This window comes from Procambarus clarkii, chromosome 9 (genome assembly GCF_040958095.1).
Source record: "Procambarus clarkii isolate CNS0578487 chromosome 9, FALCON_Pclarkii_2.0, whole genome shotgun sequence".
NCBI lineage: Eukaryota > Metazoa > Arthropoda > Malacostraca > Decapoda > Cambaridae > Procambarus > Procambarus clarkii.
The window spans coordinates 20,515,243-20,533,564 of NC_091158.1; the positions used below are offsets into that span (position 1 = coordinate 20,515,243).

Below are 18,322 nucleotides of genomic sequence, written 5' to 3' on the forward strand. Positions count from 1 at the left end.
TCTCACCCCCTGCCTCACCCTGTCTCTCCCCCTGCCTCGCACACCCTGCCTCGCCCTGTCTCACCCCCTGCCTCGCCCTGTCTCACCCCCTGCCTCGCCCTGTCTCGCCCCCTGCCTCGCCCTGTCTTGCACCCCCTGCCTCGCCCTGTCTCGCACCCCCTGCCTCGCCCTGTCTCGCCCCCTGCCTCATCCTGTCTCGCCCCCTGCCTCGTCCTGTCTCACCCCCTGCCTCGTCCTGTCTCACCCCCTGCCTCATCCTGTCTCGCCCCCTGCCTCGCCCTGTCTCGCCCCCTGCCTCACCCTGTCTCGCCCCCTGCCTCGTCCTGTCTCACCCCTGCTTCGCCCTGTCTCACCCCTGCCTCGCCCTGTCTCACTCCCCTGCCTCACCCTGTCTCACCCCCCTGCCTCGCCCTGTCTCACTCCCCTGCCTCACCTTGTCTCACCCCCCTGCCTCACCCTGTCTCACCCCCCTGCCTCGCCCTTTTTCACCCCCTGTCTCGCCCTGTCTCACTCCCCTGCCTCACCCTGTCTCACCCCCTGCCTCGCCCTGTCTCACTCCCCTGCCTCACCTTGTCTCACCCCCCTGCCTCGCCCTGTCTCACTCCCCTGTCTCACTCCCCTGCCTCGCCCTGTCTCACTCCCCTGCCTCGCCCTGTCTCACCCCCTGCCTCGCCCTGTCTCACTCCCCTGCCTCACCCTGTCTCACTCCCCTGCCTCGCCCTGTCTCACCCCCCTGCCTCGCCCTGTCTCACTCCCCTGTCTCGCCCTGTCTCACTCCCCTGCCTCGCCCTGTCTCACTCCCCTGCCTCGCCCTGTCTCACCCCCTGCCTCGCCCTGTCTCACTCCCCTGTCTCGCCCTGTCTCACTCCCCTGCCTCGCCCTGTCTCACCCCCTGCCTCGCCCTGTCTCACCCCCTGCCTCACCCTGTCTCACTCCTCTGCCTCACCCTGTCTCACCCCCTGCCTCGCCCTGTCTCACCCTCTGCCTCGTCCTGTCTCACCCCCTGCCTCGCACTGTCTCGCACCCACTGCCTCGTCCTGTCTCGCCCCCTGAATTGCTCTGTCTCACTCCCTGCCTCGCCATGTCCCAACCTTGCCTCACCCTGTCGTACACTTGCCTTGTCCTGTCTCACCCTTGCTTTCTCTTATCTCATTCTTGCATCACCCTATCTCATTCTTGCCTCACCCTGTCTCATTTTTGTCTCGCCCTATCTCATTTTTGCCTTGCCTTGTCCCACCCTTCTCTCATCCTATCTTGCCCTGTCCCACCCTTCCTTCATCCTGTCTTTCCCTTTCCTCATCCTGTCTTATCCTTGCCTCATCCTGTCCCACCCTTGCCCCACCTTTTCCTATCACTACCATTCTTCTCCTCACATATTATATTGCTAATGTACAAGTGTAAAAGCATAAGATTTTGACAAACTGCAGAAGGCAGGAATTAGACTCTGGCTTTGTCACTCTAAATTGTATCCAAGGTATTCCTGTGAAAATGATAGCCTTCCTGGGACTATCAAGTTCTCAACATCGGCACTCTGCCAGACTACACATTTAAGAGTTCTTTCATGAGCTGAATAGTTCCACCATCTTCTTGAAGACTGACCTTGTCTGGACATTTCAACAGATGTCTGTAAATCCAGCAGACATTCTTAAGACTGCCATAACCACAACCTTTGACATGTTTGAGTTGGTCCACATGACATTTGAATTACCTGAGTTTACCTGAGGGTCACTATTTAGTGGTCTCGATAAGGACAGGAAGCCAGCAGCTTGTTAAAGGTCACCTCATTTGTCCTGAGGATATTTTCGAGATGGATTTTGAATTGCAACAGTGTTTTGACATTTACAACTTCATTGGATACCTGGAGCATACCTGGAGAGGGTTTCGGGAGTTCTTCCACTCCTTGAGTCCAGCTAGGGGCCAGGCTCGACTTGTGATAACTTGGTCCAACAGGCTGTTGCTTGGAATGGCCCACAGGCCTACATATCCACTACAACCCGGTTTGTGTGGCACTTTTTGCAAGTCTAAGTGTACACATCTAAGTGTATCTTGAAGTGTATCATCCCACTTTGTTCCAGCAATATTTCTAATGTTTGCTGGGAGGGTACTGATCAACCGTGGACCCCTTGCTGTTCAGACAATGTTCTCTGTGCCTATGGCACTTCTTTTCACTTTTTCTGTCCTGCATTTTCTTCTGTATCTTTCACTCCAGTATGTTGTTATTCTACTGTGCAAACTTGGGACCTGGAAGAGGATAGGTGGTTCCATGGGGTTTATGACCCTATGGGTGAAAAAGCATCCCCTGTTTTCTGTCCTACATTGTAGCTTGTTGAGCTTCAAACCATTGTTCCTTGTTTGTGTTACATCTGATCTTTTAAAGAAGTGGTCTGGATCATTGTCGTTCAAATTGTTCAGTATTTTAATGCACAATGCTGCCCAGACATTTCAGCACTTCATCACTCAGCTAGTTTGGGATCTTCCCTGCTAATGGAAAAAATTAGAGGGCTTGGAGCAAGCTACTAAAATGTCCTGCATGTCAATGCATCGTTTAGGGTGAGGCAAGGAGGGGGAGGGAGGAGATGTTAATGTCTCGGGTAAATATACAATATGCTTCTACACTAATTTTATGGATATGCTTCTGTAGCACTCTTACCCAGTAAGTCCTTACATAGATTTCATCTTTTTATTTTTTGTTTCAGTGAACCTCCCATATATGGTGCAAGAGATGCCAGATGAGCTGAACACTGAGCTATCTGGAAATCCTCGTGTTTATGTATCTCGTCTTCGCTCAGGTAATACACCCATCAAAGGCTGGGAAGACTATCATTACTTCATCAATAATGCCAAGATCATTGATGCTAACCATGTTGCTCAAAATGAAGAAGGGATAAAGCAGGTAGTTAATGAGTGTATTTTCTTGAATATTTCATATTTGGCATTAAGCTTCATTTGACTTAAGTTTCATAAGATTTTTTTTTCATAAATGAAGGCAGAGATATGACCTCTCAGAACTAAACCAGAGTTTTAAATTGACCACGTGATTGTTGAGAGAAGTATACTTGTACGTGTGATATAAGAGCAGTGACATTATTATATAGAGGTTTGTCTCATCAGATGTTGGTGAATGAATCCAAATGAATCTTAGACCCATGCGTGATTTGTACATGAAATACCTGTACAATGCTTGTTAAGAAAGCCAAGCTAATATGTGCAATTGCACAAACTGGTACAAGAGAGTAAATACTTCATATGATTACCATAATTGGCAACTGCAATTGATGATAGGAATTGTTTTTATGGATTGAAAGATAATGCGAAAGGTAAGAAAAGGGATTGTGATGAGAGTAAAAAATACCGTGGAACCTCGGTGTATGAATTTAATCCATTCCTAGAAGTGCATCGTAACCTGAATTTTCATTTACCAAATCAAATTTTTAAACAGAAAATAATGTACAGGTAAATTGAATTAATCCATTCCACACACCCAAAAATATTAACTTAATAATTCATTTTATTCAGAATACTACTCATATTTTTTACTGCACTTTACCTTTATTGAGGACTTTTGTTGATGTATGAAAGGCAGTGAGAAGGGAAGGAGGAGGGGAGGTTCTAGTGTTTGGAAGGGGGAGTCCCCTTCCATTATATCAGGCAGTAATGACATTTCTGGGGGGTACTCTTTCTCCTATATTTTGTATGCATATCACTTGGACATGGTTGTTGTTCATTGCTTGTCTGTCTCACTAAGAATCTGTCTACAGACACTTGTTTTTTTACCTACATTTTAACAATTGTCTGTAGTGAGACATCACATTGTCGTTAAAAAGGTTAATACAATGGCTTGCTACTGCTTTATCTGGGTGAGCCTTTTCAGCAAAACTTCCTATACTGCACACATTTTCCTAGCCAGATCAATCACGTGCATGTTATCTTCATGTTTACGAATTGTCTTTTTTTTTCTTCTTCTATCAACATCCTCACAACTATTTTCATTGGTTGAACTTTACCACTGATTTTCTTGGGGACCCTTGGTGTGATATATAATAAGAACTTTTATATTAAGCAACAAAGAAAAGCACGCATATTATGAAATTATTCACAGATAATTCATACTCAGTTATCACTAGGTGGCATACAAGTGTAAGCTGATCTTACCAACTCAGACAAGTATGAGCGAGCGTCATACTCTGGAGTGAACATTGTACACCAGGGCATATTTTCTAACCAAATTTTTGCTGTATACCGAAAAATTTGTATTCAGGTGCAATTGTATACCGAGGTTCCACTGTATGTGAAAAGATTAGTTAAATAGAAAATAAAAGTAAATGAGTAGATGAGGAAAAAAATTAACACAAACTATTATAGAAAAGACAAGCTCTCTTGAAAAGAAGAAACTGCAGCAGGGAGACTAATAGATGGGTGAATTTGAGTGTTGAAGGTAGACATGTGAGAATATTAAATGTTGAAAAGGCAGTTATAAGTCAGTGGAGAGAATACTGTTAAAGTTTAGTGGATGTGAGTGATGAAAGAGGTGCTAATTTGATTAGATTTCATGGTGTGAGAAGAGTGCAACATTGTTTAACAGCATAATTATATATGCAGAGGGTCCCCCAACTTATGATGATGATTCTTAGGATGATTTGTTCTTACAAAGTCTGTTATCGCTAATACAGTCAGGTGTTTTGTGCTTTAATCTGATAGCATGTGGATATTGTAGTTTTTTTTTAAAGTCAGGGCTAAATGTAATGAAACACCTTGTTCTGGTAGAGCTCTTGGGACTCCCTAAATCTATCTCACTGAGATGGCTTCCCACTACTGGGGTCACATCAGTCATAGGAGTCCTGTTTGGCATACCAGGGATCAGAAGCAGAGCCTTGTGTCTACAGCTTGTGTCTATATATATATATATATATATATATATATATATATATATATATATATATATATATATATATATATATATATATATATATATATATATATATATATGTCGTACCTAGTAGCCAGAACGCACTTCTCGGCCTACTATGAAAGGCCCGATTTGCCTAATAAGCCAAGTTTTCCTGAATTATTATATTTTCTCTAATTTTTTTCTTATGAAATGATAAAACTACCCATTTCATTATGTATAAGGTCAATTTTTTTTATTGGAGTTAAAATTAACGTAGATATCTGACCGAACCTAACCAACCCTACCTAACCTAACCTAACCTATCTTTATAGGTTAGGTTAGGTTAGGTAGCCGAAAAAGTTAGGTTAGGTTAGGTAGGTTAGGTAGTCGAAAAACAATTAATTCATGAAAACTTGGCTTATTAAGCAAATCGGGCCTTGCATAGTAGGCTGACAAGTGAGTTCTGGCTACTAGGTACGACATATATATATATATATATATATATATATATATATATATATATATATATATATATATAAAATATATATAAAATATATATGAGACGAGCTCATCCCCATGAGCTCGTCTCCTCGAGACCTGTTCAGAAATAATCATGGTATCTCACTCCAAACAATGATAAATCCAGTATCACTCAAATATATTTTCGGGATGGGAACTTTCTACTACATCTCACAGATCAGGTGCTGCTTGGCAGCTCCTGTGTCTCTCGTCAGTCACCCAGCTGCACTACGCTATGTGTATATATACAATTTATTTTGTCACTCGGTCCACTAGATGATTCACCTATAGGTATATCTATTTACTGACACTCAGTCTACCTCCGAGGAGGGTGTCTTCCAACCACCCGCCCTGGTTTTTATCTCTGGGGCCCCGCCTCCTTGCAGACTTTAGTATTCAAGAACAGTCACCCTTACTAGGTGCTGTGGCTACATATTGGAGGATCTGCCCCTTTTTTGTAAAATTTTAAAAGTGGCACTTTAAATAAAAATTATTATTATTATTATTATTATTATTATTATTATTATTACTACACTATTATTATTATACTACACAGTAATGTACACAACAGTATTACAGTTGACTAGAGCACGTCTGGGAACACGAACATAGGTTCGAACCTCATCAAGGCTCTTGTGGACTTTTTATTATTATTATTATTATTATTATTATTATTATTATTATTATTATTATTATTATTATTATTATAATTTTTATGGCATTTATATACCATTGTTTCAGTATACAGGGCAAGTCTAACATAAATAAAACCAGCATTTGATCATTATTTCTCTTAAAATATTATTAAATTTGAATGATTTTCTTGACCAGTGAACCTATATCATTGTGCCAATGAGAATATGGTTCAAAGAGCAGAGTAAAGGAGTTGTGAAGGTTTCTCAGGAATTGTGTCGTAAGTTGAGGACCTGTAATCCATAGAACATAAACAAATTTAGATAATTTTATAGTACAGTATTTGAAATGCTAAAATTGCCAGTTGGTATGTGCATAATTCAATTAAGTTGCTATGAGTTGAGTATGGGCTTATGCATAATAATATAATGTAATAACTACAGGTTTTGACTATAACCTGCATTGGGTGACTATTACCCACATTGTGAGACTAGGCTTGGTACTTATCTAGCCAGAATGAACCACATTTAATTTATATACAAATCTTAATACAATACTGGATTGCAAAGCCTTTGGAAGCAGCTATTGTTTATAATTGAGTTTAATCTCAATTATATATGCATCATATTTAAATTTGTAAATATTTTTTAATTGTTTATTTAACAGGTTCTCCATATTGTTGACCAGGTGATAGTTCCCACAATAGCCAAGGCTGCATCCAATACTACTATTCCTGCAGGTTTCATCACCCCAGATGCACAGAAGCTACTACTGAAGCCTCAGCTTTATGGACTGGTGGATGATTATTCAATCTCGTAAGGTCCCCAGGAAAAGGCTGTTTAGCTATCTCCTGTTTTTAAAATTGAATTCTGTAATATTACCTGCACTTACCATATTAGCTAAATGAGAAGTTCAGCAGGTACAGTAGTTGAATTTCATAAATATTTTCTTTTGTTAGCTTTGGGAAAAAGCAGCATTGAATGTAATGAAACACCTCTTTCTGGTAGAGCTTTGGCAGCCCTTTGAAGTTATCACCCTGAAAAGGCTTCCCACTACCAAGTCACACTAGATATAAGAGTCCTGTTTGGCCTACTGGGGACCAGAATTAGAACCTGGCCTCCTCACAGAGGTACAGAGCTGGGGGATTGTTATGATCACCCATATTGAGAAAGCATCCAGAAAGTTTTTGTTTGAATGGACATGTTCAACCTACGCATGCCATGCAGACAAGATCCAAAACTAGGCTCAACCCTCCCTAATACACCAACTTCTGCTCTCCTTGTTGTCTGTTGTTGTGTATGTTATTATTATTTGCAGATAGGGACTGCACCACAAAGTCCTGCACTACAGTGTAGTCACTTTTGCCCTGCCTGTTATTGTAAACCCCTTTGGGGGATGCCTTGATAATAATTGTAACTATGTACTTGACCCTCAACAGAGTGTTGGTACCTATGTCCGGACATGTAATAGTGTGGAGGATCTGCGACCGACCAACGTGCTGAACATCATATAGGTAGCACCAGAACAGACACACCAACAAGTCGGACAGAATGAACCACAGGTGGAGGTTGACGAGAGATATTGTCAGTCTTTGGAAAAAGGATGGATGTACACTTAAATGAAGAACTCAGTAGTTGAAAAAGAAACAAGAAGATAAAGAAGAAAAAGAAGCATTAGATGTAATTACAAATGGAGAGACCAAGAAGAAGGTAAAGGCAGAATTTTGGCCAGTTATTTATAAGGTACTCTGGAATACCGAGCTTCCTGAGCTCAGGTACCTCCCTATTGAATTCCCACATGGTTATCAAATGACCAGCATGGCCGTTAGTCCGGTTCAACTTGGGTTCCCCCTTTGACATCATGGGAACAGGCCTCCTATTAAAATCAATAGGAGGCTTGTATTAGTAATGATTGCATCTTGTGTGACAGTGTCACCTAAGTAGCACCCCAATCTCAACCCGCACTCAAGTTAAAATGATGTCTATAGAAATTGGAAAATCTAGGATCCATAGAGGAAACCCCTCTTACATTGATCCTTGCATATGTACCTTCCGTTGCTGCCACCTCTTTGCCTGCAATTCAAAATCCCAAGATCCTACAATCGTGCATACCTCCTTCGTACCCTCACTCCGCTGGTCTGGTCAGCCCTGACAAGTCATGTGGAAAAATCCTGAAAGTTACTCTGCAGGTGTGAAGTGTGCTGTAAGTCGTTGAATCTCCTGCTGTTTTGAACAGTGGAGAGCCATCACCATTGGTGTGTCCTAGTTATTTGGTTATATGCTACATGTTAGCTAGTTAGTAAAGCCCCACTAGAAAGCTTTGGTTTAAAGTTTTGTGCTACATTCTTGTCAACTTATGAAGAAAAATTAATGTAAGTTCTTCAAATTTACCATTAGTAAGTTTTTGTAAATTGTAAATTTTTGTGTTAAATGTCTTTTTGTGTAGTTATGAAGAAAATCTGATGTAAATTCTTCTTTACATTAAATTTTCTTTCCTGTTGTTACCCCTGGCATGGGTAGTTTTTGTAAGGAAGGAACCTTGCTGGAAAGCCACCTTTTAAATCTCCCACCAGTGTACCCAGCAGCACATGTACAGAGTTAGTCTATAATCACAGAGAACGACATTCTCTAAAAAGATGTAAACAAGCTACGAGGATGAGGGAAGGGGACGTTCCCTCCAAGCTAGATTTGATATTTACCAGGAAGGAGGACCATATAGACCATATATAAACAAATACCATATAGTGTTAACTATTCCATGTACATTCTGTGATGGAAAAGCATGTTAAAAAATATAAGTGTTAAATGTGGAAAACCAGTTTAAAAAAATAAATGAAAAAAATGAAAAATAAATAGATGAGGAACCAGGAAACTGATGGACTTCCAGGATGGAGGGTGAGTGTAAACAGGAGATGCATCCCGGTTCAACCTTGATGACAACGGACATCTAGACACCTGCTTCGCCTGGGAGCTGCCGGATCACATTGTGTTTCGCGATTTTGGATTTTGATACTGCCGTTTGGGATTCCTATTCAACAGTCTGGATTGTTACGACACCTGACGCACATATCGTCTCGGGTCACATGATAGTTGATAGATTTTGAACGTTTCTGACAGGTTCCCCCGACAGAGTGATGGTGTTCAACGCTGGCTTCGCCGAGAGGTGCCGAGAGTTGGTAGGTCATGGTGTGACCTCAGACGTGGTGGATGGTTGGCTTCTGTTCTGCCAGAAGGCAATGGATGACTTTTTGCATTTTAGTTGGGGGCAGAGTTTTTGGTTTTGCTATCCAGTGTTCTCTGTGTGGGGCGGGGCCGGTGAATAATATTATATATATACACAGTATATATATAATATTATTTATATTTATATTTCACATAGGGTTTTATTTAACAACACATGATTATTTTACACTGAATAGATGGGGAAGGGGGCAGTTACTTGGATAATTCACAGGATTGTTGAGTTCAAGAGGGATACCTTCTAGCAGCCACCAGCCTTAGGGGTAAATTGACAAATGGATTCACACAAACTGGTACTTAAATTCGCTACCCTTTTCCACACTTCCTTGATATCTACAAAGGGTAACATGTGCTTTTAACAGTACAGTGTCTTGAGACTTTAACACCTTACCAATGGGGATCACAGTTGATGGGAAATAGGCCACGTGTTACAGACATCTCGGTGAAAGAATCAAGATAACACAAAACATCACCTACACCTAGGGTTCTATAAATAAACATAGTTTTAACACTGCCTATCACTAGCTAATACATAGATGAAGCACTGCTATGCTAAGTATTGGTACAATGCACTTATCGTTATTGAAGGAAACTCCCACATGTCACACAAACGACGCCCAGACTGTTCTCCAACCCTGCCCACAACCAAGTGAATGAGAGCTTGCACATCTGTGTCCAACTGCCCGGTTCCAATAATGTTTCATACACACACATATGTGTTTTATACACATTTCCCAATAGTTCATTTATATGTTTTATAAAGGTCCAGGCTGTTTTTCAACATATAACACTGTTGTTTCTATATATTTTCCAGAACTTGACTATACTTTTAAACATGTATTTTCTTTGCTGTGCATGGATTTTAGCAATACAGGGTCTGGACTGTTTTTCCACATTTAACACTGCTGTTTCTATGTGTCTCTACTGAGTTATACCCTTCACAAGGGTCTCTCTCTTACATAATTCCCCCTCCCAGGGGGTGACGAAGAAAAAAAAATTCATGTAAATTTGAAGAATTTACGTCAGTTTTTCTTAGTGAATTCTAACAGAATAAATACACAAAATCCCTGAGGTGCTACTAGCTAGCTAAATGACAAACAACAATGTGTCCTGTAACTAAGACACAAGTGGCAATGGCACTCCACTTGTTCAACACAGTAGGAGACTCTACAACTTACAACAAGCTTCACACCTTCAGGGTTGCTTCCAGAACTGTTCCACTTGACTTGTCACGACTGACCAGACCAACGAAGGAGAGTATGAGGGAGGTATGCATGATGTAGGTGATTATTATAATATCATCTAACCCATTATAATTATCCCTATATTCAGTTTTTTTGGGGGGGGGTTATTTTTTCTTGACTTCATTTCAACACATATTGACCTACAACTTTCACATATTTGAGTACTTATGCCAAGCAATGTTTATTAAAACTTACAAGATATGACATCAATTTGAACTACAGTACTATATTTAGTGTTGAGACGTTTACCTTCATTTTTCTATATGAACAGAATTTTCAACTTTGAGACACCACTCAAAATTCAGCTTCCGAGCGATTCTCACCATTTTTACATACGTATTATGTGCAAAGTTCTTAGTTCTAAGGTTTCTCCACATCGATTATTCATAAACCCATAACTTTTGGAGTTATAAATTTTTGCATCTAAATTTTGCACATATTTTGAAAACCACATTGACTATTTTTGTTACAGCAAACTATACTGTACATACTCTCAAACTAAATTTTATATAGAGGAAAATGAACGTTATATGTCATTCTGAGCCAATAATGAATAAAATAAAAATTGGCGAAATATTAAATTTGTTTTAGTAATTTAAAATTGTGAAATTTAAAAATTTTTATAAATATATTTTTTATTGTTGTTCCTGGCAATACAAAATGTTATGATATTGTTATCATAACGTGTTATGTTATTATATTGATCCATTTGGAAAAGTTAGAGCATTTATCATGTAGATTATGTATAAAAAAAAATTGAAAGTGTTTGAGGAAGGTTGAGAAATTGTGCACCCAGCCACTTAAAACTATAGCAATAAATCCCTTAATGAACTCTGAAACTCTTGTTTGCCAAAAGCTTGACCCAATATTGAGTTCTCTAGCTTGTTGTAGGAAACCTAACCCCTGTATAAGGTACAGTATGTCCTGGAGCCTCCAGGTATAACACTGAGTCTTGCTGTTCTTTGAGGAGGCTTACTGGCCCTACCAATTATTATATTCACCCTCTCCTCATTTATTAAGTAAGGATGAGTAGAAAGAAGCTCATGCCCTTACATCACTGGGAGCTGTATGACCAGCTATTCTATTAGCACAGAGGTGCACAGTAAGGTCCAATAGAAAAAATAGAAACAAGGTAACTGGGTTGATTTTGTGTCCCCGACTCCCCTGTCTATTTTGATCATGAGTGCCTTCCCTGGTAGGCACTTATGATCAAAGACTCATAAGGGCCTGTTAGGATGCTTTATACTTGAAGTTATCTGGGCAGGTACTCGCAGGAAGCCACTGAAGGGGCCTACCAAAAAGAGGTGTTTCATTACATTCAACTCTGGATTTTTGGTTATAGATTTTGTTTAGTGGTATTATTACAATAACAATACACTTACAAAAGTTCTTACATTCCTGTAAAACCACTAGCATGCATAGCATTTTGAGCAGGTCCTTAATCTTAATTTTTCCTGGAATGCAACCTGCCAAATTGTTTAACAACCAAGTACTCATTCACTGCTGGGTGAACAGAGACGTACAGTTAAGGATTGGTGCCTAGTCAAAATCTTCCCCAGCCAGGATACGAACTCAGGCCAAATCACTTTAACAGCATGGGGCGAGTGTGTTTGTTACCACTGTGCCACAGGGACTGTTATTACACTACAGTGTAATAACATTTATTTTATAAATGTTTCATTAGTTTGAATCTTTCATCATAATAGGCCCATGAACTGCAGCCCTGTATCCTAAACAAATCTGCATATCACCTACTTTACCAGTCCCTGTAGCGTAGTGGTAAAACACTCGCTCGGCACTTCGCAAGCATTTTGGCCTGGGTTTGTATCCTGGCCGGGGAGGATTTATTTGACACCAATTCGTAACTGTTGCCTCTGTTCATCCAGCAGTGAATGGGTACCTGGTTGTTAAACGATTTGGCGGGTCATATTCCGGGGAAAATTAGGATTAAGGACTTAGCCAGAAACGCTATGCGTGCTAGTGACTGTACAATTTAAATTTTGTTATTTATTTATTTATTTATTTATTTTTTATTTATTTATATATACAAGAATTCTTACATTCTTGTACAGCCACTAGCAGGCATAGTGTTTCGGGCAATTACAAAAATGTAAGAACTCTTGTACAATATATATATAAATGCAACACTTTTTCAGCATGTAAATCCAGCCTGCAAAGTGTATTTTGCAACCGTTGATTCTAAAAAGCGAAGTTTGTAGAATTGAGGTTGTGCTAATATAATTTGCTGGTGATTTAAATTTTTTCATATTTGAGTTAATTTTGCAGTTTTAAAAGTTACTCCATTGAGCTTCTACAATGTTCACCAATTTTGTTTCCACATTATGCCCGAAATGCTCTGCATATTAGTGGCTTTAGGCACTGTACTTGTCTTATCTAGGAATCCTCCACTGTTCTTGTATCCTATGTATGTAATTTTGTCTAAATTAATGATTATTATTATTATTATTATTATTATTATTATTATTATTATTATTATTATTATTATTATTATTATTATTATTATTATGTTTTCAGAGAATTTGAAAACCGTGTTTCCAACTTGGATCTCCTTGATGTTTTCAACATCTCGGGAAAGAACACTTTCTTCATACCTGTCAACCAGGCACTGAATGTAAGTAAGTTCTGACTTGTGTGAAAGTCTAAAATATTGCAAAATTGTTGTAATAAACTCAGATGTGTGTGTGTAATTTTCCAAGTGTAATTATCTAAGTGTAGTTACAGGATGAGAGTCATATTTGTGTTGTCCTGTCTTCTCTATAATTTTATAATCAATTATTTAATAATTTATAATCTTTCTCTATGTCTCTTTGAAACTGTTGATGGTTTTGGCATTCACCACCTTCTCACTTAAAGTGTTCCAATTTTCTACAATTTGTATTGCAAAAGTGAACTTTCAGACATATTTTTGGTACCTTAGCTATCTAAGCTTGTCTGTGATCTATTGTTCTAGATGTTGCAAATTTTAAAAATTCCTCTGTCAACTTTGTTCTCTTGCAGTTTTGTCGTGGTGATCATATCTTCTCTTTTCCTTCTATTATTTACAAGCTTTTGCATGTTTAATGCCTTGAGTCTTTCCCACATACTGTACATATAGGTGTGTGTATGTATAATTACTTAAGTGTAGTTAAAGGATGAGAGCTAAGTTTGTAGTGTCCCATCTTCCCAGTACTTTTTGTCATATGGCACTATGAAACTACTGACAGTTTTGGCCGCCAGCACCTATTCGCTTAACTTGTTCCGACCGTCTACCACTGTTTGCAAAAAGTGAACTCTCTAATGTTTTATTGGCAGCTTTGTTTCCTCAGTTTCAACCTATCTACTCTTGTTCTTGAAGTTGCAGCAATTTAAAAGTTCTTCTTTGTAAGTTTTGTCAATTCCTGTTATCATTTTATATGTATTGATCATATCACCTCATTTTCTTCCATCTCTAACTCTGCTAAATTATTCACCTTTAACCTCTCCTCGTAGCTCTTGTTTTTTTAGTTCCAGAAGCCATTTAGTTGCACACCTTTGCACCTTTTCCAATTTATTAATGTACTTCTTGAAATATTGGCACCATACAAACACTGCGTATTCTAATTTTGGTTTCATGAAGGTCCTGAACAATTTATTTAATACAGTACTGTATTTCACCGTCCATGTATTTAAAAATGACTAAAGTTGGAAAACCCAGGTGGGATAGAAATGGTTGGGCACAGTTCCTTTCACCTAATGCCTCTGTTCACCTAGCAGGGAGTAGGTACTCAGGAGTAGTCAGCTTGTTGTGTGGTTGCATCCTGGGCAGGGTCAGTAATTCAGCCTGAGGGGGGGGGGGACCTCGATAAAAGCCAAAACATGTATGAATACACTCTGGCTTCCTGTTCCCTGACACAATGAATTATAATTATAATCATCTGTCAAAATTTGGCATACATCTCATTTATTTCTTTGCCTAACAACAAATCTTTTCAATCAAATTCACTAAAGAGTTTTCTAAGTTCCCCATATTGTCCTCTCCTGAAATCACGTTTTAAAGTTGTGTCATTTTCCCCATTCTATTCTAAGTTATAACCCATTACATATTTTATTTCTAAAAAGACATGGTCGCTCTAATCCAAGAAAAGGTGGTACTGAATGTTTGTGTGTAAAAACTATGTTTTCTGGTGGATAGGACTCACATTTTTGGTCCTTCACTAACCAAATATATACAGTATACATATTATTGTATTTCCATGTTCAAAATAATATATTTTGTCCCCTTTAAAACCACCTGAAAATCATTTTCAATGAATGTACAATAAAACATACTAAAATTATGTTTTTACGCAAAATACCTTTGTAAATTTGGTGCGTCTTATACACTGGAAAATTCGATGCCTAAGTGTTTCACTTAATTGTAGTTACAGGATGACAGCTGTGCTCATGGTGTCCCATCTTCCCAATAATCGTTTTTCATGTGCAACTTTGAAACTGTTCATGGTTTTGGCATCCATCACCTTCTCACTTAAGTTGTTCCAATTGGTTTCAACTTTGTTGTCAATTGTCACTTCCTGTCACTATTTTGTACATAGTGATCACATCACCTCATTTTTCATCCATCTTCAAGTTTTGGCATATTTAATACCTTTAGCTTTTTCCCATAGCTCTTATTTTTTTGTTCTGGAAGTCATTTAGTAGCATGTCTTTGCACCTTTTCTAGTTTATTGATATGCATCTTGAGATATGAACACCACCTAACTTCTGCATATTCTAATTTTGGTAGCATGAATGACATTAACAATTTCTTGTATATCTCCATCCATGAATTTAAAAGCAATATTATATTCATGGATGAATATAAAATTGCTTTTATATTCATATATAAAATGGATGAATATAAATTGCAACTTTGAAATTTACATGTGTGCACAGTGTTGGCTCCTTTTATAATACCTTTCATAAGGTCCTTTGGTGACAGTTTTCTTTTTCAAACCACCCAAATATCTCTCTATCAGAGGTCTTTAGCATCTGTTCAAATAATTTATAGGTTGAGTTTGGTCTTTTTTCCCCCTATTCCACATTCCTTTATGTGGTATTTATCCTCATTGAATTCCATCTGCCATGTGTTGCTTCACTGATGCTCCATTGACTAGTCTTGTTTATGGTATCTTGAAAGGCATAACAGTTGTATAGGACGTTTATTCTCCTTATCAAGTTAGAATCATCAGCAAACATATTCATGTAACAACTCCTGATAGCTTAGAAAGACAATAACATTTCTACAGTCTGAGGTATTGTCTCATTGTAGCTTCTTTTTCTCTTGGATAAGTTGTCATTTATGTCACTAGTCTGTTGATCCTGTATGTTCTAGCTTTTAAAACTTTTTCTTGTGTGGGATTCTACCAGAAACCTTTTATGTTTTTAGGTCCAGATAGATGCAGTCACCCCCAACCATCTCTTTTCTGTTAGATCACTGTGGCTTAATCATAAAAGCTTAGTAGATTTGTTACACAGGACCTTACAATTCAAAAGTCATATTGTCTGTCTGTTATTATGTTATTTCCTTCCAAATATTCTACCTGTTTGATTTTAATTATTTTAGTGATTTAACTACGACATTTGTTAATGATACTGGTCTATAATTTAGAAGGTCTTCTCTGCTACTATTTTTATAGATTGGAACTATGTTTCCCTTTCTCCATATGTCTGCTAAGTTCCCTGTTTGGAAGCATATCTGAAAAATAATTTGTAGAGAAATGCTAATTCAGGTGCACATTCCCTTAGACTCCAAGGTGAAACTTCATCTGGCCAAGCTGCTTTGTTTCTGCTTAACTACTTGAGCAGTTTTCTGTCATCTCACATCTAGGTACTATACTTTATGCCCTAATCTTCTTATTGTGTCTTAATTTTTTGAAAAAGTCATTTTACATAAACATTCTCTGGAGCTGTTCATTTAATGTTTCATGTGTATGTATGTATGTGTGTGTGTGTGTGTGTGTGTGTGTGTGTATATATATATATATATATATATATATATATATATATATATATATATATATATATATATATATATATATATATATATATATATATATATATATATACACACACACACACTCACACACATATATATACATATACATACATACATACATATACACATAACTAAATAAACAAGTTCCCAAGCCTGATTTCTATAGCAGGACAGAGATGTTAGGTGTCAAGGAGTTCAGCAACTATTTTGGGTTGCATCATGGAAAAGGTCAGTAGTTGGTCTAGGGGCACCTTGATATACCTAAACAGGCTTCTTGGCCTTGGCAATGAGGAACCAAACCTTTCCATTGAAATCCTTTAAAGAACTTGTTAAGTTACCCATAATGTGTCAAGTTTCTTTGCAGTCTCACTTTCTCTAGCATATTCTAGATATAATATATTATATTGTATCTAGTATGTTATATCTAGTGTATTATATCTAGTACAGTATATTGTATCTAGTATATCTAGATTATAACTGGATAGACCGGATCCATGATTGATTTTCACCTTTCCGCATTCTCTTGACCTGTTTAACATGCTGATACATGTCTCCAGAATAAGATTTACAAATCTTCTGGTCCAAATGTCCTCTATACTTGCCTCATAAGTCTTACAGTCTATTGATTTAGATTTTGTCACAGAGTACCAACATTCATGCATTATCTTTGTCTTCTTCTATCATGTCTCTCATGATCATTATCAGACCTGCTCATTTGTTTCAAAGCTCTTCCTTAGTCCATTTGTTATTTGCTGGTGGAATGTTGGCAATAATCATTTATCAATGTGTCTGATTACAGAACTCTTGTGTCATAATATCAGTACCTCTTAGGTTGTCAAATATTAATGCTTCTGTATTCAGTTTTCTTTTACCTTTTCTGTTTTTTTCAATCTTGTCTCCAAATTGAGTAGCCCCTTAGGAATACCACTCCATTTAAAAGTCTATCTTCGAGTTTCGTCTCTGCAAGTGTAAAAATAACAGGTATTTTCAGCAATATTATAACATTTAACTCTAGTATTTTGTATCTGCCTCCATCTTTGTTGGTATGCAAAATTTTCAGGAACATGTTCCCTCCTTTTTTTGGTCCTTAACTTTCCCTCCTTCTAGTGTTTTTGATGGCTGGCTTTTATGTACCATTTTATAGCATCCTAATCCCTATGATCTTGTAGAAAATAAATTTTTCTTCCTTATTCCTATCCTCATTTAATTGTTTTGCTTCAATGAGTTTCATTTCAGCTTCTTTGTCTTCCTTAGATGGGTACTGTATCTTCTTAATGACTGCAGTTTCTCACCCTCATCACTTGAAATTTTTTGGCACTTCTGAGCTCTTCTGCACTCTGTTTATTTCCATGTAAGATCACTCTTAATGGTCAATTTAAGCCCTTCTCGTATCTACCTATTCTTCTATAGTTGCAAACATTATCTTCACTTATTTTACCTTCCACTATTTCAGTAATTTTATCTACAGTCCTTATTTCTTTTGTGTCTCTTCCTGACTTGGATATTATCTCCTTTCCTTTGCAACCAAAAATTATTAGGGACTTGCTTCTATCTACTCTGTTTTGTGCTAGTTTAGTAGTTGATGCCAGTTCCTTTGTAATTTTATGTTTAATGTTTGTGCTTGTCTGTTTACTGCAATTCCTGGCTTTCTTAAATATTTTTTCTATTGGTTTTCTCTGATAATTTCTGCATAAGTTTGTTGAATTTTCACCTTAGATTTTGATATACCTTTTGTAACTTCCTTCCTCCAAACTGACCAAAATTATTTTTCTATTTGGGTATCCTT

At 38.1% G+C, this 18,322-nt stretch overlaps 1 protein-coding gene across 5 annotated transcripts in view; it reads left to right on the plus strand.

Moving 5' to 3' along the window:
• Fas1 (fasciclin 1) overlaps positions 1–18,322 on the plus strand; it is a 104,196-nt gene that overhangs the window by 39,768 nt on the left and 46,106 nt on the right. For all 5 annotated transcript variants that reach the window (XM_045755064.2, XM_045755068.2, XM_069321269.1 and 2 more), the window contains exons 3-5: positions 2,697–2,893; positions 6,707–6,855; positions 13,059–13,155. In XM_045755064.2, coding sequence (XP_045611020.1) covers positions 2,697–2,893; positions 6,707–6,855; positions 13,059–13,155 — 443 coding nt within the window. The remainder of the gene's footprint in view (positions 1–2,696; positions 2,894–6,706; positions 6,856–13,058; positions 13,156–18,322) is intronic.